The sequence below is a fragment of the Gymnogyps californianus genome, chromosome 10, assembly GCF_018139145.2.
Source record: "Gymnogyps californianus isolate 813 chromosome 10, ASM1813914v2, whole genome shotgun sequence".
NCBI lineage: Eukaryota > Metazoa > Chordata > Aves > Accipitriformes > Cathartidae > Gymnogyps > Gymnogyps californianus.
The window spans coordinates 5,535,782-5,559,736 of record NC_059480.1 but is presented as its reverse complement, the minus strand read 5'-3'; the positions used below and the strand labels follow the sequence as shown (position 1 = coordinate 5,559,736).

General features: G+C 38.9%; 1 protein-coding gene across 10 annotated transcripts in view; it reads left to right on the top strand.

Moving 5' to 3' along the window:
- LOC127019914 (glypican-5-like) overlaps positions 1-23,955 on the top strand; it is a 445,164-nt gene that overhangs the window by 137,464 nt on the left and 283,745 nt on the right. For 9 of the 10 annotated variants that reach the window (XM_050902227.1, XM_050902222.1, XM_050902221.1 and 6 more), the window contains one exon: positions 5,795-6,489. In XM_050902227.1, the coding sequence (XP_050758184.1) occupies positions 5,795-6,489 (695 nt within the window). Of the gene's footprint in view, positions 1-4,282; positions 4,315-5,794; positions 6,490-23,955 lie in introns of those variants that run through there. The other variant, XM_050902229.1, reaches the window with a different exon arrangement.

Here is a 23,955-nt window from a genome sequence, read left to right as displayed (position 1 = left end):
ACATCATTCTCTCTCCTTGCTGTCAAGGTGAGCAAATTCAAACTTCTCTTTCCCCCCTTTCCAAAGCTGACTTTGCTTTCTTGCTTTTGAATCTGTTTTGCACTCTGCATTGTTAAAAGCAGCTACAGGAGGTGAGTAGAAAGCAAGAGATGCTTCCACTTGGCCCAGATTCTGAGAGCTTTCAGGTTTTTCTCTGACCCAAAATGTTTTGGAGCAATCTTGCAATGTTTCCTGCAAGTGTTGGTGTAGTGTCAGCTACAATGTGGTGGATGTCATACTTGCATGAGACTACTGATATGTTTATTAACATGTTATTTCTTGTCAGCTTCATCAAGAGTGACTGTGTTTACGTATAGGAAGACTGCCATTCTAAAAACAGTAAAACACATAAAAAAGTAGGGTATCAATAAAGAGCTTTGGCCCTACATTCAGGAGAATGATTCAGAATAAATAAGAAGGAAACTTCCAATGCTTGACATTCTTTGCTACTAGCAAAATGTCACAAAGTAGAAATGAAGCTGAAAGTTATAAGAAGTTGTTTTCAAAAGCAGCTTAATGAATGGATTTCAGGTTCTGTCTTTGCAAACATGACACAATTTGTTTTGCACTTACATTCTTTTTTGAAGTAATCTTAAGATCTAAAAAATCCCCACCTGTTTATCTCATTTAATTATGCTTTTTGAGCACTCTCTGTTCTTATTCTTTTAAATATGTTTAGAGATCATTGCATATCCAAAAAAGTAGAACTCTGAGTTTTATCATTTGTGTGTCAGGTAGCTGTGTATCTGGGTGTGATATTCTGCTGTGTACATTGTTCTGTATGCATCAAATTGCAAATAGTATGTACTTAAATTCTACTGCTGCAAAATATTAATATGTTGTCCTTTATTTTGGCAAGCCATAAAGATGCAGAAGATTTAATGGACTTGAAAGCATTAAAAGGAAGCTATTGTTCAACAAACTGTAGCTTTCATTCATCCTGTAACTCTAATAAATGCAAGATGTTGAAGGGAAAGGAGCCAAATATTAGTGTGGTCCTAGGAGACCAAACAAATAATGGAGCTACTTAAATTTGTCATTCTTCTTTCACGATTACACTCAAATCTAAAATGTACACAGATGTTATTTCTGTATAGATAGTTTCAGTGTTTCCTACTACTTTTGGTTTATTGAACATTGTTAAATCTTTTCAGTAGTGCTTATAATGGTTTCCTTTTTTCTTTTTTTTAGAAGTTTGTGGATTTTTTAAAATTTAAGTTCAGCACACATTCAATTATTGCAGAGTGTAAGGAATTATTAATGTAGTGGAGAGCCATTGCATTAGCAGGGTGGTCTTACCTTGTCAGTTCTGTGGGCAAGGCGCCAGCTCTGAGTCACACACAGAAGCATAATGGCAATGACACTAACTTTCCTTTCACATGTGTGTCGTGCTTTGCACTCAGTTTTATGAGTTTGGTCTTTGAAGACATAGGGGTTCAAACAGTAGACCCACTCTATCTGAGCCTCAGCTACTGCGTGACAGAAATGGTCCTCTGTGTACAGAGGTGTCTGGTGCTTAGATTGACTTCATTTTGGGAAAATGGTTCCCATGCTAACATTCCTGTGTTGGACCTGTGGAAAGAAAAGAACCTGGATTTGGACTGATTCGTAATCCAGCAAGTTGGAAGTTGCTTAGCCTCTCTTAATGCTCTGTATCTGAACCCTATAGTTCCTTACAGAATAAGGATCTCAATAGCTTGTGAAGGTCTGGTATAAGAGAGGGAAGCAAATGGACTTTCTCTATGCATGGCTATCATATGTTGATCCAGATTTTCTTGGAAAACTCGCATCTGTGTGTATTCCCTGAGACCATGTCTGCTGACCGTCATGCACTGTAAGAAATCTAGGGTTTATGAGATGAAGGCAATCCTGAATGCAAGCTCTCGTTCTACCATGTGTGTGCAGACTCACTATGCACTTCAGTGAATCGTTCTGTTCAGGTCTTTCCTTGAGGCTATGTTGCCATGTGTCTGGGAGCCTGAAAAAATAAACAATTTCTCAGAACGCAGCCAGAAAGATTTTTGTGGCAGAAAGAGTTGCAAATTGATGTGTGGCAGTTTTGCATCTTTGATTCTTGTCCTAAGGATAAGGCTGCAGGAGAAGAGGTGGTGGCCTAAACACAAGCTTGGAGAGCTGTTGCACCTGACTGCACTAAAATGATGACAGCAATTTAAAAACACAAGAAGCTATTTCTGCTGAAGTGAGTTAGTGTAAGTCATTGAATGCAGTGTTTACGTGACATGAGGAACTAGTCAAAGCTGTAGTTACAATACTAGATGTTTTTCCTTTGACTGTACTGTTACTTAAAATCTACTTGTTCTTTCCCCAAATAGATCTCCAGGTGGTGAAAAAATAGAGGAGATCTTTGGAAAATGCTGGTACACCAGAGTTGGGCAGACTGATACATGCCTCCTAAATCTGTTTCTCCCTGTAGCACTATTCTTTAGCAGAAACACTTAAATTCTGCAGCTTCTTCTGACATACAATGGGCTTAAATCAGGATTAAATTCCACTGAAGAAGTCAGTGGTGCAAAAGCTGGTGTGAGATAAGTCAGGAATCCTTTGTGATTTTTGTTGCATTAGGTATATGAAATGTAGCTGCTGGCTGGTTTAAGAAGTAAACCATCCTCTGTGTCAGGAAGGATGTATTTCTGTCAGAAGGAACCTGTCACTCAAAACCAAGATGTGCCGTGCTCCTGATGAATAAGCATGGATGCTATACATGCAAAGCAATGTTTTTCCATCTGTGTGTGTTAGACTGAGCATAATACAATTTTTAGTGTATGTGAAGGTTAGGAACCAGGCTAGAAGCCCAGCATGCAAACTGGTTGGCTGCTTGGCCTGGCAGGCTCTGTGCTGCTGGTGGAGCAGCAAAACCAGCGTGGCACCTTGTCATAACTGGGCTTGTCTCCAGAAGCTAATTTTCAAACACCAGCAGTTCAGATGTGAAGTTTCCAGAGGTGAGCTGTATTTGATCAGCTGTGTTGGACTGTCACAGACACATCAGTGGTAGTGTCAAGTGTTTTGTGAGCGCATGATAAACAGTTTGAACAAAATTCTCCCCATGCAAGGTGACGTTGCCTGGCTTCCATTAAGCAGTTACCAGTGTGTGCGTTCAAAATCTAAAGCTGGCTGTTGTTTCACTTTCCCTGCAGTCTTTAAATCAAAAAGGGGCTGTTGAGGAACATGAGAACAAACCTTGTTCTCCACCTTCCTATTTATTTTAATACTAAAGGAAGACAAAAAAGTACATAATGTCTCCATCAAATTCTGGATTATTTTGGTTATGGCTTATTTCGTCTCAGAATCAATATATTTGCAATTTATAGTACATTGAATGCTGCTGGTGGGGGGGGTTAAAGCCAAAGGCTGTGAAAGATGATCAAATGTTTCTCCCAGTGTATGCTTAGCCTTAGAATTCAACTTTTTGTGAGTTCATAAACGTCTGAAGTTTGCTGTATTTGACTGCACAGATGAGCACCTGCTTTTTCAGATAGTGGTAAACCTTCCTTGGGATTTAGAAACTCCATACAAAGTACCATACAAGGTGCATTAAAAGCATATAATTAATCACTTTTAAAACAAGATGCTAAGGTTGCCTGTTCTGTACAACTAGAATGCAAGCTGTCCATGAAGCCCCCTTATTTCTAATTAAAGGTCTAAGAACATCCAGTTGATCCAGTAATTTGTCTCAAACATCTCTTAATGCTTTAACAATGAAAAAAGACCTACGTATTTCCTTCGCAAACATCATTGCTAGAGTGCCTGCAAGCATGAGTCATTTTTTGTGTCTGACCAGTGGTGATAAGGAAGCAGATGATACCTTACGGGTGTTTGCAGCACATCTACAATCAGCAGAAGTATTTTTTTGTACCATATTTTTGATGTTAGGGCTCTTTTTGTGGGAGGAATGAAGCTATATACCATCACAATTTTTCTCTTATACAATGAAAAATAAATGACACTAAATATTTTGATTTCATACTTGTCTCAGAATAATGCAGAATTTTATTTAATTGAGTGCAGAATTTTCACAGTTAAGAGATTTGAAAATGAAATGCTACATGGCTTGTAGTCTATGACCTAGTATCCCAGGAAGCTGCTGAAATCTGTTTCCTTGGGATGTATGTTGTCATTGACTGTTTTGCTCTCATCTTTCACTGGGGCTGTTATTTCTCAGGACAATAAGGATACTTGCACATTCATAAATGCATTTCATTTAGTTTTCAGATAAGGAGGATGATGCCTGCAGTTCTGCCTTTATGGATGTGGAAGGTAAAGCAACAGCATTAAGACTGTTGGCGTTGTAGGAGACAGTCCCTGCTCCCATAATCTAATGATAAGCTGAATATTCATAAGAGAGCATGTGTATTTGAAGGAGGAAACTTAAAACACTGTTTTCATGTCTTGAATATTTCCATGGCCTTTTTAGTATGATAAACAAAAATGGTGTTTAGGTTTCCTCTAGAAATAAAAATAAACACATGGGGTGATGTGGCAAACAAAAAGCTTTTAATAGTGTGCAGTAGTACACAGCTAACTGCACTACAGTTTAGGTCGTGTCAATATTTCCATCATAAATCCAATTTTCAGAATTTTTGTCAGCTGTAAAAGTCTGCTTCGGTCTGAAACTTGGCAAGGTGTTTCTCTGCCTGAGATTGAACTTTCTTCTTTTTCAACTGAAGTGCATCTGAATTCTTAACTTCTAGGATTTTATAAGCACTTCCAGAGTATTAGTTGCTGTAATACCAGTGGGAATGCTGAAGTGATTCTCTGGCAGAAGTATACAGTGTGTGCATAAAATACTGATGATTTAATGTACGATGAGATATGTTGTATTATCTGTCTAGTTAAATCACACTTTGTGGTAAAGGGATTGTAATGCTTATCATAACAAGCAAGTTAGTTGCCCAGGGAGATGTAACAGAGGAAGGCACTGAGCAGGCTTTTCTACAAAACTTTGCTAGTGTATGCTAATCTTGACTTACAGTATTGTATCTGCTCCTTTGCCGAGCTGATCTTTGAGTGACTTCGGTTTGTGTTACATTGCAGTGAATCGCATGGTGATGTTCAGATGAATGTAGAGTAGGATTAGACTGAAAACCCATTATCTGGCCAGTCCTCAGGAGGTATAAGGTGACGGGTCTCCTGCCTTGACTGGAACCACTCGCCATCCAGAGGAGTGCAAGAATGATTCATGTCGGAGGCTTTTTGTTGTAGAGCTTCCAAAGAAAGCAGTGGGAATGGTGTGGATTACTGTCTTCTGTGTCATTAAAAATAATCTTGGGAACTGATCCCTTCCCTGCCCCTGTCTATGAATTCTAGCACCCCAATCAGTGTTTTGAGTGTATAGTATTTGCCTTCTGCAATTTGAAATGTGTTAACCATGGCACTCCTTAAATATTTTTTAGGCCACAAAAGTCATCTTACATAGACCCTGCCTGTGCTCACTGGAATCTGTGTGAGTCCTTCATTGACCTCCAGAGTTTGGGTCAGGGTGTAGCTAGTGAGAATACAGTCATCTTATTTTAAAGAAAATATTTGTGTATTGTGTGTTGCCTTTATGCACATGAAATATTTAGGTGTATTTTTAATCATATTACTGATGAAAGCTGTATTAACTATTAGTGTATTCATATTGCAGATTTCATGTAACTATTGACGTTCCTGTTCAGGACAATATTAGTCCTGTGACTAAGATGTCAGGTGCTTGCTATTAATCTCTAGTTCTTTCTCTCCCCTGCCCCTTTTTTAGAGGCCTTTGAGTCTTTGCTTCGCTTTGCTGAAAACCGCACAAGTTCCCTGTTTGAGACAGCTTACAGACCTATGGCAAAAGAAGCAGCAGAGCCTGTTAAAGAACTTTTTACAGACATCTCTCTCTACGTTCTGGGTGCAGAGACTACAGTGGAAAGTGCAGTATTACGGTTCTTTGACAGTCTCTTTCCTCTGGTGTATAGTCGGCTAATAAACCCAGGAATTACAGATTTATCAGAGGACTATACAGAGTGTCTACGGCTTACGAGGCAAGACATAAATCCTTTTGGACGCTATTCTAAAAACATGGTTACAGAGCTGTCAAAATCTCTTTGGGCAAGTAGGATGCTCAGCCAGGCCCTCAGTCTGGGCATTGAAGTGATAAATACTACTGAACATGCAGCTCTCACGAAGGAATGTAGCAAAGCTCTAGTGAAGATGCAGTACTGCCCGCATTGCCAGGGCCTGACGCTAATCAGACCCTGTGTTGGATATTGTCTAAACGTAATGAGAGGCTGTTTGGCCAGTGTGTCAGAACTGGATGCACAATGGAGGGAGTATATCTCCACGCTGGAATATCTGACTAATGAAATGGCTGCCTCACACGATCTGGAAATTGCACTGACGGGAATCCGGAACTCCATCAATGAAGCCATCCTGCATGCACAGTTGAATGGACCACAGCTCTCTGCTACAGTAAGTGCTCTCTAATTATTCGTTACTCCCATTTATCGCTTTCATTATTTGATGAATAAATGTTTAAACAAGTTGGTGTAGCCTTTGCATCAGTTTTTAGCCTTTGCATCAGTTTTTAGCCTTTGCATCAGTTTTTAGCCTTTGCATCAGTTTTTAGCCTTTGCATCAGTTTTTAGCCTTTGCATCAGTTTTTAGCCTTTGCATCAGTTTTTAGCCTTTGCATCAGTTTTTAGCCTTTGCATCAGTTTTTAGCCTTTGCATCAGTTTTTAGCCTTCAACTAGATCTTTGTTTAATAGTCCATGAAAACATTACAGATAATTATGATGGGGTTCAGTAGAGTCTGCTTTGAAATGAAAGGATTGGGGGGAAGTTTGTTCCTTGAGAAGCAACCCTGTAAAGCAGATAGCTCTGACTTGTCTGCAGAATTTTCTAACCAAAAAAACTGGCATATATTATACTTGATGTCAACAATGCGTTTTCATATTCTAAAACATCTGATCCTGTAACTCTAGGAGCAGTGTTTCCCTGGCATGTGAGTATTTGTAGTGGGTGGGGACATTCCACAGGAATTGGTATAAGGGGTTAGAACAGTGGGTTTCTAAATAAAGGCAAAGAAATTAACTTTCATAATTTTACAGTCCCTTTATTTTTGTGTTGACTGAGACATCAGGAAGGTAGTACGGGCCTACAATGAGTATACCTGTCATACAAAAGTTGGGAAAAGAGCATGAAAAAAAATCAAACTTATTTGACAGCATTTACGTAAGTAAAGGATAAAAATACAATTAAAGTGGATCTGGTTTTGTAAGTGGTAGGTTAAGGAGGAAAGAACTAGGATGGTAGAACTGTCTCATAAATAATAGCAGCATATGACTGGCAGGTGTTCTCTCAAGGTGTTCAAGATTAGACCAAAAATTGAAATGACTTATGATGCAGCTGACTACATATGTATGAAGTTCAACATGACTGTCAATGGAATAAAATGTAGCAGTGTGGCCTTAAGCAGGGTAAAGACTAATCTAAAAACTGCAGATAGATCTGCCTGTCTTGAAAGTAAAGGAATTCTTGCAGAGAACAAATGAGAAGGAAATGCAGAGATCTAAAAACTTAATTTCTGTGCTGAAGTCTGGTCACCATATTATGTAAGAGAAGAAAAATACTTCAAAGGGTCTGCAGAAAGAAGCTATGGCAGAGGGTACTCTAAACTAAGGAAGTATTTTACTAGGAGAAAAATGCCTGTATGTTTGTAACCTTCCAAGATACCTAACATCACAGCTCTATTCAATTTAGAACACCTGACAGCCAGAGACTTAGTCAGTATAATATGTAGATCATAAAAAAACAACTACTTCTAGTAATCTGATAAAATTTTCACTTGCTATTTGTAGTTACTCAGTTCATGTTGCCTCAGGTCCTCCTTTCCTTTTCATCAATGACACTTGTCTGCTAGTTTATCTGACATCCAAGGATAAACATGAAAAATTAAGAAAAGATTTGTCCAGGTTCTTGGGTAGTGCATTGGAGCCTACATGCATTGCAGAACAGCAGGTCTTCATTGTGCTAATGTCTAGTTGGTAGTGTCATAACGTATCCCGTAAAGCAGTGTTAAACCTAGAACACATAATGAACAATGTTCTTGCATCTGCTCTAATTTTCACTCAGATGTTATTTTATGTGAGTCTAGAAGGGAAATTAAAATCAAAGTACACTATTATATAAATTTTATCTGACTACAGATGGATACCTCTTAAATCATTGCACAGCTTCATTACTGATTATACAGAAATAATTAGGAATAAAGTTAAGCTTTCTGACTACTAGCAGCAAAAATGGTCTGACATATTTCCTGCAATATATGCAGCATGCTACAAAATGCTAAAACATAATTCTGCATTGCATTTGTCAGCCTTGTAATTAATATGCACTTGCTTAGCTTACTGATGGGGTAAAATTCATACCCCAGGTGAATATCAGGTAATTACAGATGAACTCAATGACTGTATTGCTTTTAGCTGATTTGGAAGTAGAATTTTCTCTGAAGTGTCTTTCAGGCTGAGGATTTTCTTTAATGATTATTCAAATAATTTTATTTGGGTCTTTCTCAGTTCCCTAGCAGTAACTTTAAACATTTTCCTTCTTCCATTCAGAATGAATTCAGAAAGTACTGTTGTGTGTGAAACTACATTAATTCTTTTTTCCCTAAAAGTTATCTTTGTTTTCTTTTACTAGCGAAATCTCTGTGCACAGAAGAGTGTGTGTTTTTTAGGGACTGCTCTGTAGGATAGCAAAGGACATTTTCTGTTTGAAAATAAAAACTATATGCCAGTATGTGCTCTCCTCAGTCTTCTAGCTTTTTCAGTTGTCAGCAGGGTAAGATTATATTTTGAAGACAGAGCATGTTGCGCTATTTGAGCAAGCATTAGTCTGATACTGATTTAAAACGTTACTGATTAGTTACAGAGGATAACCATTATTTAGAAAATTGAGCCTAATTAAGCTGTATTTCCTTCTCTGAAGAAACAGAAAGGAGTTCAATCCTCAGCTTCAGGATTTCCGCCTGTGAGATGGCTTCTCAGAATCTGGGATCTGATTCTCAATTACACTAGGGCCCTTTTGGGCCGCACTGAGGAGATTTGTACCCAGTGTATTTCCTGGTGTTTTACTTACAGGAAAATTTTTTCAGAAAAGATGATACCTTCTCTTTTCCCTTCATAAAAATGTAGAGACCTTTTTCTGTTCATGCAGTAAGCTCTTCAGCTTCTGCAAAAGTGGAAATGTTTAACTTATGTACAGTTTCCATTACAAATGCTGTAATTGGTTTCATTCAATTATAAATAATCTATGGAAAACTCATTTGGGAAAGCAGAGCACTCGTAGTAATTTTCATTTATCCTGAGGCAGCCTTAATTAATGCACCTGCCATTTTAGGAAACATTTTACATTTTTTAATAGTCAATATGGCTAAAAATTGCAGTTCTTTTTTAGCTTGCTGCCTGCCTGGATGATAATGAATAATGAAAACTTAGATTGTATTTTCTTTAAAACACAGGAAAGAGGTGAAATAAACCAATAAAGCACTTAGGGTACTTTGCTCAAATAAGGCGCAGTCAATTATTATAAATTTAAAAAAAAAAAATCCTATTTGTATGAAGAGTGCATAACTTTAAGAGACTGGCCTCTGCTGATCTCGTCCATTACAGCCAAGAGAATTGCCTGATTTGCTGGGATAGCATGTGTGAAAGGTCACCTTTAAGATATTAGTAATCTCTCCTCAGATTCCTCCAGAATGTGCCATGCCATTTGTTCAATGAACCTGGCTTGCATCCAGCTTACTTAACCTAATGTGGGCCAGCCATGGTCTGCAGCATCAGCAATCATAATCATTACTTTCTTGTTTGTCTGCTGGAATCTAATTGTCTTTCATATTGGTAGGAGCCCTGACTGCTTCTTGGTGCCAGCTACAGAGACCAAGTTTGTTCACCCTTCCTTATCATTTGAGATTTTTTTCCTCTTTGTTTTTTCTTTTTGTGTCTTTGTGTTTTAAAGCTGGTCTCATTTTTCATGTATTCAGTTTACTGTATTGCTGCATTCCAAACTCAGTATTTGCGCATCATTCCTGATTTTTTTATTTTATTTTTATTTTTTATTCAAAGTGAAAGTAAAATACCTTCAACTAAAACGCGAGGAGGAGAGGCAGTTTTGAAATGCATGTGGCCACTGGCACTTCAGGGCAGTGTATCACCTGGTAGTGCAATAAATGCTGTCTGCGCCTATACTCCCCGGAGTTAAGTCCCAGTAAGGTGGTGTTCCATTGCTTGTGTAGGGCTAGTGAAGCCTTGGCTTGCAGCCCGCCTGCAGCGGGCCAAGCGTCATGCATGGGGACAGGTATTGGAAACAGAATAACATATGAGGTAGGGAAGATTTCTGTTGGATCAGAAATGGTTAGAATCTGCCTGGCCCCACTAACTACAAATCTGCACCTCCACTGATACGGAACGTATCCCAGTGCTGCAGTTTTGGCCTTCAGTGGAGCTTGGTCACCCTGCTTGCAGAGTAGCACTGCTTTTTCCTGGTCTGGATCTGCAAGGGACCGATGATCTGTGGGATGGGTTTCCTGCTGGGCAGGCAGGAGCTCAAGAGCCAATGCTCTGCCCAGGTATAGATTTCCTGTTAGCTTTGCCAATTCATGGTTGGACAGAGATTCGTGTCTCCTCTGTCTGTGGAATAGAATATGTCACGTCCGTGTGTCAGAGGAGTGTTCTGAAGCCTTAATAGCAAAAGGATGATTCTTTCATTTACTAGATTATCTAAGTGTGTAAGATGCATTTCCCTACGCTGGTAAGCTCTGTGATCCTGGGCCCCCTCTGGGCTTCTGGAAATGGTGATTTGTTACTTCTTCCACAAACGTGCGCAGTGCTGTCTGGGTGGCTGGCAGGGACTGTGTGTATCGGTTGCAGTCGCTGGGTCACACTTCAGCAGCAAGCTGTGTGAGGCTGCCAACCCTGATATTTGGTGCTTTTCTTTATGCCTTAATTCAAAGGGCAGTGAGGCCACATGGAAATACCTATTTAGAACAGAAAAATTCTGTATTGCTTATGTTGCTGTGTGTTAGTGCTCGATTTGTCAAGGGCAAGGCAGAGGCAAGATTTTCAAAGAAGAAACATTTTATGGTCTGAATTCCACTTCAGCTCAATAGAATTTGAACACATAATTGTTCTTTTAAGCACTTTTCCCAGGTATTGCTACAACTTCTACTCTGCATGTGGCTTCTTATGAAACCTGCCTGCCCGTGTGGTGGAAAATGCAAAGTGATGTGTGTTAGCAGAAATATTTGGAATGTGGGAAGGCACGTATTCCTCTGTGTTCTTGCTGCATAAAGTACTTATCTTGTTACTAATGTTATAATGGCTGAAAAAGTATTAAATGAAGAGAGTGTAAAAAGCCACAGACCTAATAATTTTAGAATGGCCAACTGTTATACAAAAGTCCAACATATTGTGTTTCTTGATTATAGGAGTAATAAAAGCAAAAGCTAGTAAAAGGCTTGATAGAGGGGGATTATAAAACCTAAATACAATCAGAGATGAAGCATTAGGAGAAAGCAGAAAGATCTATGCCTTGACCCAATTAACTTCTTGGAGACAAGCTTATCAATTAATGTGATAAAAGTGATATAAAAAAGTGATAGAAGAATAAACTTTGGGAAGAGGAACAAATAGAGGCAGGAGAAACACAGGAAGGGAGGGATGTTTAAGATGCACGATGCTAGGAATTTTAGGAGTGTCAGGAAGAACAGAATTAATGATTGCGAGAGAAAAAAATCTGATCAAAATCGCAGAGAAATCAGTGACAGTCTTTCCACAAGTAGTGAAGACGTCAAGGAGAAGGATGGGTAATATTGAGAAGAGATTCACTAAATACTGATCATGTTTTAAAGGGGGTTGGTTTAAGGTTGTAATGAAAGAGGCTATCTGATGCCTATTTTTGGCAGATCATTTGAGTGGTGTTTCTTAAAAATTTTGTGTTGCTCAGAAGAAATGCAAGGAAGGCATGAGAAGGTGAAAGCTTGTAGCAGGGACTGTTGTCCTTGGTGATGAAGACAAGACAGACAAAGGAGTTAGGCTTTCCATGCCTGCAACCACTTCTGCTATGGTCATTTGCAGTTAGGGATGTCATTGGGAGTTGGGGAGGCAAATTACATAGAATTAACAGCAAATTAGAACTTAGAGCAATTTAAAAAAATCAACAGAAAATACTTATAGGTAGATGGTTCTCCTTGGTGGCTGGTCCATCAATCTCCTCCCATCGGTGGTTTTAAAAATTTTATTCTTGTTGCAAAGCAGGTAGTCATAAAATGCATGCCCATCACTCTCCACTGTCTTCTAAATTTGCTTTCCTGAAGCCATTTTTAAATGCATTTATCTCATTGTTTATATTACATCATCATTAATGTTTTGATTCTGAAATTGCTCTTCCTGACCACTACATGGTACTTAGCATGAAAGAAAGTGGTTGCTTTGCAGATGAATTTCAGGGAAGGCCTATGGGCATATAGTTATCTGAGGTATTTAACTTATAGGTGGGTAAGATGAGGAACGCTGGTAGAGTTGGAGAGAGCTGGGAGGCAACAGGCTAAGAAGACAGAAGCGCTGAAAGAATGTCTAGTATTTGGTTCTTGCAATAGTCTTATGAAATAGCCGTATTCTGGTGTCATCTCTTGAAAAACAAATGGAGGGAGCTCATGTGACTTGTTCAGTAGCATTCAACAAAAAGTCAGTGACAGAGGTAGAACTAGAAATGAGGATTATTTTTTTTCTTTTTTTTCAGTTCTTAGTACGGTACTCCAACAGCACCTCATTTTTAGAGATATCTGAGGGTAGACTTTTAGTGTCCTTCAGAGGTATATATGATGCAGCTCCGTACATATCCTTAGCTAACTGGAAGTTGCAAAGATTTGTTTAACGTTGCATTTAACTGAAACAAATAATCCCTGTTAAGAAGCAGCATGTAATACCTTTGGTACTGAACAAACAAACTATATAGATATTTGCTAGGTTCATTTTAAGGGGCATCTGCCTGTGAAAGAACATACTTGGTGTATCCTGAAATGCCCACATTACTGCGGTGGGCTTGAGCCAGAACTTACAAGGGGGTGGCCTTTGGGGGTGGGGGGGAGTGGGGAGAAAATCTTGCCATAAATTTCCTGGTAAAAATTCAGCTGTGTATGGAAGGCTTACAGAAAATAATTTAGGTGGTCTGAAATTATTAGGAATGGAGAAGGAAAAAAATCCTGAGAAATAAAAGACCTGAGACCTGTTAAAACAGTCACCTTTAGGAAAATAAAAGCTTAGAGAAAAGACTGCCAAACTTACAGCAGCAGGAGATTGATGCACAGTAACCTTACAAATTTGAAAAGGAAATGGCAGTAGTATGAACAAAATAACTTTGTGCTGAGTGAGTTCACAGCAACAAAGAGTTTCTGCCAGCCAGTAATGAACTACTTGATTAAAGACATTGAACAGTATCATAAAACACTCCTGGAGACTTTGGAGAATACTCGGAGCTGAACTCAGGTGCTTCCTTCCTGCAAGTTTTCCAGTTCAAATGATCAACACTAGCTGTCAATAGGTAGAAGAACCATACTTAGCAGAGGTTAAAGCAGTATGTTCAATTCCTTGAGGTTAGATTGCTGAAAATAACTGTAAAAATGTATAGGGAAAGCTATTTTTGTGCAATATTTGCACTAGAAATGTTATTTTAAATGACATTTTGCTTTTTCTAAGCACTTAGCAGGAATCCTCCTCTGAAAACAGAAAATGGAAGAAATGCCTGACTATGATGAGGTACCTGTAAATGATCTTGAAAGAGCCAGCATGGTTGCCCTATTGCAGCTGTCTGATTTAGCGGTGCTTCTTGCAGATGTGATCTTGAATGACACAATCACTTACGTTGAAGGCGTGACCATGTATATTTTGTTCTCATGAACCAGTTACGTGAATGTACACCAGGTTTGGATCCTTTGCGAATCCAGGGACAGGAGGAGACCTTTTAGAAACCTGGTGAACTGCACTGAAGGCACACCTTGTAATGTAATGTCCCATTTCTGTGCAAAAGGTAAAAGAATGGTTTTCACAGTGGTATAAGACATAAAAAAATGTCTACATTAAAATTTTATTTCACTTGGGCTTTATGCTCGTTAAGATACTGCTCTCATCTTACGGTCAGTCATGAATGAATTTTTAAAAATGAGCAGTGGAACTATATCTCTGGAATCAACTGAATTTCACGGAGTATAAGCATCTAATTCTTGTAGTCAGCTTTATAAGTCTTGCCACGTGCTATTTGCTTGATTTAAAAGCATTTTGACACTTGAGTACTGTAGAAGTATTTCTGGAAATAATCATCTAAATTGTTTAATGCATTTGCCTCATTCCCATCTGTTACAAAAGTCCTCTGGAGAATTAGAGCTCATGAAGTCTTGAACAGCTCTTTAAGGGGATGCAAGGAGCTTTCTGGCCCGTGTTGGTTAATGACAGTTCTCTTCCATGCAGATGTTTGATACCAAAGACTAGCCTGATTTCCTGGTGTTAAGGATCATCTCATCTGTAGTGATGGAACTGCTTGAAATTTGGTATTTATGTCAATATGAAGTAGGTTAAAATGAAATACATATACTTCCAAAAATCTAAATTATTATCAATCAGAGTAGGAATAAAAACCACCATATAATTACAATTGAGTTGGTTCTGAGAGATATTTACTGGGTATTATCCAGCTGTCATGTTATTTGACTAAACATGTAGCTAAGAATTTGCTTTTACATAAATTGTACAGCCTTAAGTTTGCTTTTGCAGAAGTAATCATTTATTTGGATGTATGTGTCTCTTCATACCCAAATGCATTCCATCGCAAGTCACATCTTACCTTCCACCTGACTGCTGACTTGCTGATAGTGCTTAACCACACTATTAACAAGTCATTAATCTGTAGTAAGATAAAAAGCTCTTTCCTGCCTGGCGGAGCAGTATTCAAGTTCTACTTTCCATTCCCTAAATCTTGTATTTTGTGTAAACATGTAACCTGGAAGTTTTATGTGAAACTTTCATATCAATGGAATTGGTGGATGTAGCTTTTTACCAGCTTTTGATCTGAGACCAGCTCTGATTGTGATTAATGATTTGTGGTTAATTACTGTGATTAAGATTTTTGGGAATGATAGTGATTTGGGGCTGCTGCCTTCTGACAAAGGCTTCTGTCTTTCAGAGGGATCATGGCACCATTCTTTTTTTTTCCGGTTACAATCAAGATACACTTGTTTGACCTAGTCTTATTGCCAAAGTGTTTGTGGAAAATGTGTTGGGTATTTGGGTGTGTTTGTGGGCCTGGAAATGCTGTTAAGCTAGTATATAGGTGAGTGTTTTCAGGAGATTTTGCATGCATGTTGGTTCAAAACAGATGAAATTCTGCATGATTCTGGTGTTTCTTCTAAGTTGTACAGGCATATGCTAATGTATCGTGTACAGCCAGGAAGTTATTCAAATGTAGAGAGTAAGGATAGCAGGTTAAATACAAAGCCAAGAAATAGTAACCTGCTTTCGGAGCAAGAGGCCTAAACAGTGTAGTAAAAAATCCATTATTTATTATTCACTTTGCATTATGGCTACCATCTTCATTTAGGGAAGATGGTTAAAAGACAGATTTCTAAAAAGTACATTTTATTACATCATTGTTGTTTTCTCCTTTAACAAAAACAATGATACCCCATTGATATTAATTCTAAATACATGCTTAAAAGTGCATGGTTGATGAAGCAAGTGTCCTTGGCCACTGCAGGAGCGTTAAGCCTGCCCCTCTCTGATAAGTGCTATAAAGACTAACACAAGTGTACATAAGCACATGTGCACACATTAACATACACAGCCCACTGCTTTTCTTCACTCCTTCAAATGAAGCTGCATCTTTTTTTAGCGTGTGGATAATCAACTCAGTTCTAAAAGGCTAGTTCGTGTAGCATCTATTTTTATTTAGTAAGAAGAGCTTATTAGTTCTACTACTGATTTGAACTTAGTTTTTCTGAGGGCTATGTAGCTGCATGATATAACCATTTTTTTCTCAAAACAGCTGCTTTGCTTCATTTTGTTTGCCAAACTGAGGCTCTGAAATTTTTCAGCACCTTTTGGTTCCTAGAGAATTAGTTCCTGGGAACTCTACAGCCAAGTATAATTTTATTAAAATAATAATGAAAAGCTAACCCCAAAGTCATAACCTGTGTAAAATATATGGTCAGAATGATGGTCATTTTCACCCCGAAGTTGAAAATGCTAACAAGTATACCCTAAGTCATAATGTCTGTGTCCTGTTTGACTTCAACTTGATGCTGTATGAAGAAGAGGGTGTGCCCATGTGGGTCTGATGGCAGGGTGAGAGCTATAGAATAGAAGTCCTATCAAAGCCATAATCATAAACCTGCCAAGATAGCACAGTCATAATTTCAGAAAGGCAGTGTTGTCACTGAGCACTCTCTGTCTTCCTTGGAATATGATTCTGGTGTCAGCGCTTCTCCATTATTACAGTTGAAAGATGAAGGACATAAATATGGTAAGAGTCCAGGATTTTGCATGAAGCACAATACTGAGCAAGACAATCAATAGTTGGGATAATATTTATGGAAATGATGATACTCAAGATGACAGATGATGTCCTTAGTGTTTCAACAAGAGTTGTGTACGCTTTATTCATTGTTTCTACTTCTTTCTTTTTTATTCTATTCTGTGCACCTATTGTAAGCCTCCCTAGAATTGTGTAAGTCATCTACTGAAATTGAGTGTTATTTTCTATTACAAAATCAATTTAAACTACAAAAGAGAAATTAGATGTGCAGGTTTTTTTATGAACCTGACTTTCTGTATTGTGGTTTATTAAATAGGATGGATTTTGTAGCTGTGGTGCTTTGGAATTTTGGCACTTCTGTTTGTTGTGGTTAATTTTTGGTTTTATAAATTAACAAGGCATCAAACAATGAAGTTAGAGTGTTGCTGGGTTGGGGTCCAGTCCCTGGTAAAAAATGCAGCTTTAGCATATTGGCAGCTAGACTGCTTGTTATTCATTGTAAGGCGTCTAGCTATGGGAGTGTTAGATGTTTGACAGCATTGAAAAGATTCCAGTCAGCCATACAAACTACCTCCAGTGAAGTGGAAAGGACCATAAAATTGTTTTAGCAACAGCTAATTCTCTTGAGTCTTTTAAGGCTTTTTTCCTTTTTTTCTTTAACTGTTTGGTTGCCAGGAGAGGATTTGCCAATTTAAACAGTAAATGTTCCCAGATTGATTTCATTTTTTAAGATTAGTTATGAAAGCTTTTTACTGATTTTGCATTTAGCATAGCTTAGATTTTGGGGGGAAAAAAACCCCGACCCGCTCAAAGTGTATATTTAACCATGGTACCTTTCTTTGAATATAAAAACTGAACTATAAAGAAACTTACAGCATTGGTTTTTATATAAGTGATTTTTATATAAATAACTTCCAGTCCTATTTTTGTCAACAAGGCATTTGGGTGCTAGTCTGTTGACTTGCAGGTATTTCGCTGCTCATCTTTTAGCTGTTGAAATGCCACGCAAGCTTAGTGCTGCAGGGTTCTTATACAAGCAGCTTGGGGACTTAACTTGTCTTTTCAATCTCCAACTAAAGATGTGTGTTAATTCTTCCATCTTTCCGTACTTTGAGTATTTTTTTTTCTCCTGAATAGCTTAGACTGTGGATTCACTGTGCGAAAGAACATAAAAATGTGTCCTCACCTGTCAAATGTTTCATAATATAAGAGCTGGTTGCCTCATAATGTGCCACAGTTCAGTCTTTAAGAAAAAGCCATGAACACAAAGTGTTTAAATGTCTGGGAAGACACAGTGGAAATAGCTTTGGAGGAAGCCTGAAAAATTCTGGCTTTTGGAGTACAAGGGGAAGATGGAGAATGAGGAGATCCTCAGCTGTTACAGCTTCACTGAAGGTACTTAAAGAACCAGGAACCTGGGTAAAAGAGGTTCAATTTTGCAATTTGTCTGGGCGCAAGGCTTCGCTCTGCTGACAGTAGATGGGTAAATGAGATTAGTGTGAAACGCAAGTTGGTTCTCTTGTCACCTTCTGCCACAAAAGAGGCTGCCTCTTGTGAAGAACTCTGTCTTGTACACTGGGAAAAATGACATATTTCATCCAACTGAGTACAAGCTTTTCCTTTCCTCTCCTGTTTGCATCTTTTTTTCTCAAGAATTATTTAGTTAGGTTAACATTAACTGGAATAATTGAGATAAAATTGTCAGCATTTGGTCTTAGTAAAAATGCCAGCTGTGCTAGGAAGGCATCAGGCAGCCAGCAGCATCAGCACATGGCGCTGGACTGGATCAGGGCTAAAATAGCCAGCTTGTATGAAGAAACCTAGGGCACAGCTTGGAAACAGGATCACAGTGACTCATGGTATGTGTTCCCTTCTTCTATAGTAATGAGGTGAAAGTCCCTGGTGATTTTATTGTGGTTCTTTAGACTTTTGTTAATTGTAATGAAGCTTTACTTATTTTTTTTATTCTTCTAGTCCATCTACACAAACTCTTTACTTCACAGACTTTTTCTCTAGTCTTCCAATGTCCGTATGAACCAGAGAAGTCAATACAGTCTATGTAAAGAGAAATGGAAAGATAAATCCTAGTTATTGTACTTGTGCCTGCATTTAGAGGAGAAGACCTGCCTTTTCATTTAGATTTTCCAGTCCTAGGGAGAAAGATATGGGCTTTCTGCACCCCTTATATGCAGCAGCAGAATGCTTCCTGCAGCCATAGGACCAAGCAGAGCAAGTAAGCATCTTCCCCTGAGTAATCTCTTTCCTCTTAAGGGGACTCCGCTCAGAGCAAAATTTGGCATTTGGGTAGAAAGAAAGATGCACAAATTTTGTTGTCCATGACTTCAAGCAATGGCTTAGTTACCTCAAGTGTTGGCTTATATATGCCACTAACTGGAGATACCATAAAATATCTGAATTTTCAAGTTGGGATGGGGTCTGAACATTTTGAAAGTTGTGTATTTCTTCTGAGCTACTAGCAGTCACTGGGACAACTTCCAAAGCTTATTTTTTACCATGGTAAGAGCATCTGTTCTCCTTACCTGAACCATATATTGGTGGCTCCAATCTGTTTCTTTGCAAACCTGCTCAGTTCTATACCATCCCCTGTAGTAATTTTCTGGGACACCAAGTAGTTTTAACCCTCTCTAAACAAATTTTGTATTGCTTTTATTGCAGACTTACGGCTTGCTCATGTGCTTGTGAGCCATGACAACATGTGAATCCTCATTTTCCCAGAGGTGGGCCTAGTTGCTGCTGAGTTCCCTAGAGGGCATTTACTACTGGAAATACTAATAAGGAGTGGAGGATAGGGGAAAGAGAAGAAAATATAATAATTCTTAAAATGTATTTATCAAGTATTCAAGTCTCTACTTTGTTCTGTATAGTCAGAGTGGAGTCAGGCCTGCAATTTGAAAGACGAGCACAGAGCCCTTGTGTCTTGGACTGGCAGGAGGCAATAGGAAAATATGATGTACAGGAAGGTGATTTGAGGAGCAGAAGTCTGTGTGGATAGCGAAGAGGAAGTTGGGGTATTTCTGTCCATTGTTGTGCCCTTGCTGAAGGATACTTGTTTGCTCACATGATGCCGCAGTAGAAGTATTCAAAGGTGTGCACATATTTGTTTGGAAGGTCCATTGGTTCTTTTTAGGGAGAGATCTATGCTTTCTGTCTTTGGTTTTCTTTCTGATTTAGTCAATACTTTTTGTTGAAAACTTCACTTTGTAAGATGGTTTGTTTTGAATCACTGCTGTTATTTCAATATATGGAGTCTACCCTTGGTTGTCATTTTATTCTAAATACGCTTGCTATATCATTTTAACTACATGCTCTTTTCCTTTTTTTTCTACTAAGCAAATGTGACACTGCTGCCTTCTGTGGAGGCAAAAGGAAATAATCTTTTTGTACTTGTGTATGAACCCTTGCTGTCACACTTTTATATGACACTAGACCAGGAACTTGAAGAGCTTGATGGATTTTTCTGTATCTTCTGATTTTTCTGTACTGAAAGTTGGAACTTACTTGCTAACAGCAGAATCAAGAACAAACACTTCCAAACAAGTGACAGTGAAGCAAAACAGAGAAGGGTGTTTGTGGTGGGTTGACCTCGTCTGGCTGCCCACCGAGGTGCTTTCCATCCCCCTCCTCAGCAGGATGGGGGAGAAAATAAGGTGGAAAAGCTCGTGGGTCGAGATAAAGACAGGGACATCCTGTATCAATTACTGTCACGGGCAAAGCTGACTCGACTTGGGGAAAACTAAGTTATTGCCAGTCAAAATAGAGTTTGATGGTGAGAGACAGACAAAAACCCTTAAAAGGCTTCCCCCGTGCCAACTTCACTCCTTTGTTCCTGATGCCTCTACCCCCCTACAGGGGTGCCACTGGCTCCTCTGATTGGCCCAGCTGTGCCCTGCGCTGGGGTGGCTGGAACTGGCTGGAACCAGCTGTGTCCAGCATGGGGCAGCCCTGGCCTCTCCTCACAGAGACCCCACAGCCCTGCTGCCAGCTCCTGGGCATGGGCACCTGATACGGACAGGAACAGAGGAGGAGAAATAGCTTAGACTTGAGGACCAACTTTTTTAGAGAATAGAAGATTCAAGTAAGCAGTTAAATAGGTAAACTTTCAAAAATAGTAAGTTGTGTCTGAGTAAAGCCCTGATTTGTGACAGGAATTCATCATTTATTTCTGAACTGATGGGCATTGACAGAAGGGGAAAAGGGGTACAAAGAACTGAAATAGTCATTTGAGGTAATGGAGAAAAATATTACACTATTCCCAATTAAAGTAACAACTGTAAAGAAATCTTCAAAGGAAAATAAAATAAAAGGCCTGCTGGTAAGGGGAAAACATCTATTGGATCTAATTGCATTTTTTAGTAAAACAAACCTGTCACAGTTCGAATGGAGCAGGTGGTGGTTTGGAGAGTTTAATTAGCGCAGAAAGAAGGAAAAAAAGAAAGGGAGAAAAAAAGAGCTAACCAAACAGGAAGAGATTTAGAAGAATATGAAGTTGAAGGGAGACAAAGCAATGAGGAAGTTATGTAAGAAATTGAGACAAAAGATATGGAAAAGAGCTAGAAAAATAATCATGGGGGGGAACCCTTATTTGAAGACTCAAAGAACTGGAATGTGATTTAAGACAGAACAAATGATAATTTCTTACTACTGTAGGCAGGTGTCAACAGATGGCATGGGCTGGCTGGTCTTACAAGCCACTAAGCAATACAAGTTGGTTTCCCATGGGATATTCTGTGAAAAACAGATTTAATACAATGGGGGTGTCATGAGTCAGGTCCATAAGCAGCATGGCCATGTTTACAGGTTTTCTCAACCAGCCTTAGCAACTTGAATAGTGTCATATAAACACAGCTGTGCTGCATCTGGATGAAAGCATGTAAGTCTACATGGTGCTGTACATGGCCATGTGAATTTACCAAAGCAGAGCAATACTCTATTTTTCCTTTGCTGTGGTTGTACTTCAGTCAGTGGTTTCCCTTAGTGCTGTGTGGCTGCAATGCTGTGGTTTTTCCAGTAAGGCTGAAGACATTCCACATGATGGGTTTCCCATGATGCCCTGTGGGGAAGACTGTTGTGTCAGCTAACTGTCAGGGTGGACGGACTCCTCTGGAGAAGTCTTTCTTTTCAGTGATTATATTCCGGTTATTCGCTGCCTCCTTTTTTTTTTTTTTTTTTTGTTAGTTTGGGGCAGTGGTGGGGATTTATCAACATCAGTATCGTCTCCCTTTCCCCTAGACTGCCCTGTTTGGATAATTCTACTATTTCAAGCTGGTTTTAGCCATATTTTGCCTATGCTAGAGGAGACTTGGATGGACTAATCTGGCTGTGAGTTCTCCTGAGCAGTTAGCCTAACCTTCTTAGGTGTGTAGTTATCTGCTGCTGATAGCTATAGAAGGACTGGAGTGTGTGAATGACAGCATGCACCCTTTCACACCCATGGTGGCAGCAGATCTTTAGGGCTTTTGTTCAGTTTCTCTTTCCCCACTTTGCTCTGGCCTGTCTCTTCTCGCTTTAATTAGTTCAGAGTGTTTTACAAAAAAGCACTTTGCATTTTTTTGCAAGATATGTGATGTATTACTCTATAAGCTTTAATCATTAAGTATACATAATCTATACTTCTCCTATTGTCTAAGCTTGCCCAGGATATGCCCGCAGTTCTGAGGCTTCATCCTTGATGGAATTAAGAAGTCAGCTTCTTGCAGGATCAGGTCAGGAAGCTGCTCCATTGATAGACTTTGAATTTCAGTATGAGCTTAATTCTTCATGATGATTATTTGAACTGATGTTTATCGTGATCTGAAAGTAAAAAAGAATGGCTTGTTCATCATAGTTAACTATGAAAATATGTAATCAGTCCACAATTCCATTTTGAGACTACATTTAGTGACCCAGGATTTCCAACTAATAAGAAATGTAATACGCTTTTAAAAGCCTTTTCGTATTCTTCCCAACTGCATATGAACCCATGAAAATTTGTCATCGCTGCTTTACGGTATAATTATGCTTTTTTTTGACATCAGACTCCAAAGAAGTTGTATTAAAAACAAGAGGGAAGTCAGAAGCTAAGTTTTTCAGAGCAGGTTAAGCCTAAGTCTCTTTCTGTTCATCTTTGAAACTTTAATCTTTTAGTACGGAAATTCATGACAGCACTGAAGTGCTCAAAGAATGTGTACCTGCTGTGGGCCAGATCCCAGCGAGTACAAGTCTTCTGAGCTTAAGCACTGCAATGCCAATTCATGCCAGCTGAGGGTTTGGTCTATGCAGTTCATCTTCATGTGCTTTCGGCCCCTTGAACTGTTATAACCAAATTGCACGTGCCTGGATTAAGCATGAAGAAATAATATACACAGTGAGGTTTGCCTGGGGAAAAAAAATCTGCTGACTTCCCAGCCCTGCTGATCCATTGTAGAAATGACTCTTGTGCATCACAAATCACAGTGTCAGTGTTGGCTAAATGTTTGGATGTGTATGCCAAACCTAACTCACTTATGTTCAGAAATGAACACGAGTCCTGCTCTGAATTTTGTCCCTTGCAGCCTTTTGCAGAAATGGAAGCAAACTGCTTTCTGCTCGGAGTTGTGTTAGTAGGTTTGTTTTGTCAAAGGTTTCAGTGCATGGAAAATTGGCAACAGACTTAGGGGAGGTTGTCACATTTGAGCTTCAAAGTGGGTATTTGTCTTGTATATAAAATATGCTCCAACTCAGTTTCTTCAGTGGGATCTACGGTGGACCAGCAGGACTGAAAATGGCAGACCTATTTTTTCAAGACGAAAAACGTGTGATAGACTCTTTTCTTGCTTTCTAGTTCTCAGATGCTTTGCCCTCATACAGTTCATGATGGGTTGAAAGCTGGATGTTTTCCACAGCTAGTGCAGAATGTATTGAGTGGAATCACATGATGCTGGAGCTGGAAGAAATCCCAAGAGGCTATCTAGTCTAGCAGAAGGATCACCTATATTTTTATTTGGTTTATGTTACTTATCTAATGGACTAGAGTAGTATTTATGGAGAGCTGGTGCCAGATAACCAGGAAACAGTTAATTTCTTTTGTATTTCTGTCTACTCTTGTTATATCCATCTCTTCCAGTCCATCTAACTAACTTTGACAATCTGACTTAAAATAAAGGACAGAGCTAGTAACTTCACTCTAGTTTTTGCATTTATATAAACCGTACTTACACAGTTACAGCCCTCTCCTTTCATACTTCTGGTCTGGTAGTTGACTTCATCTCTAAATAATACTTTTCATTCTTACCTCTAGCTTATCAGCCCTATGGTGCTTCTCTGAATTTTTGGGAACTGCATGATTTATTAACTGCTTAATACTGCAGTGCAATTGT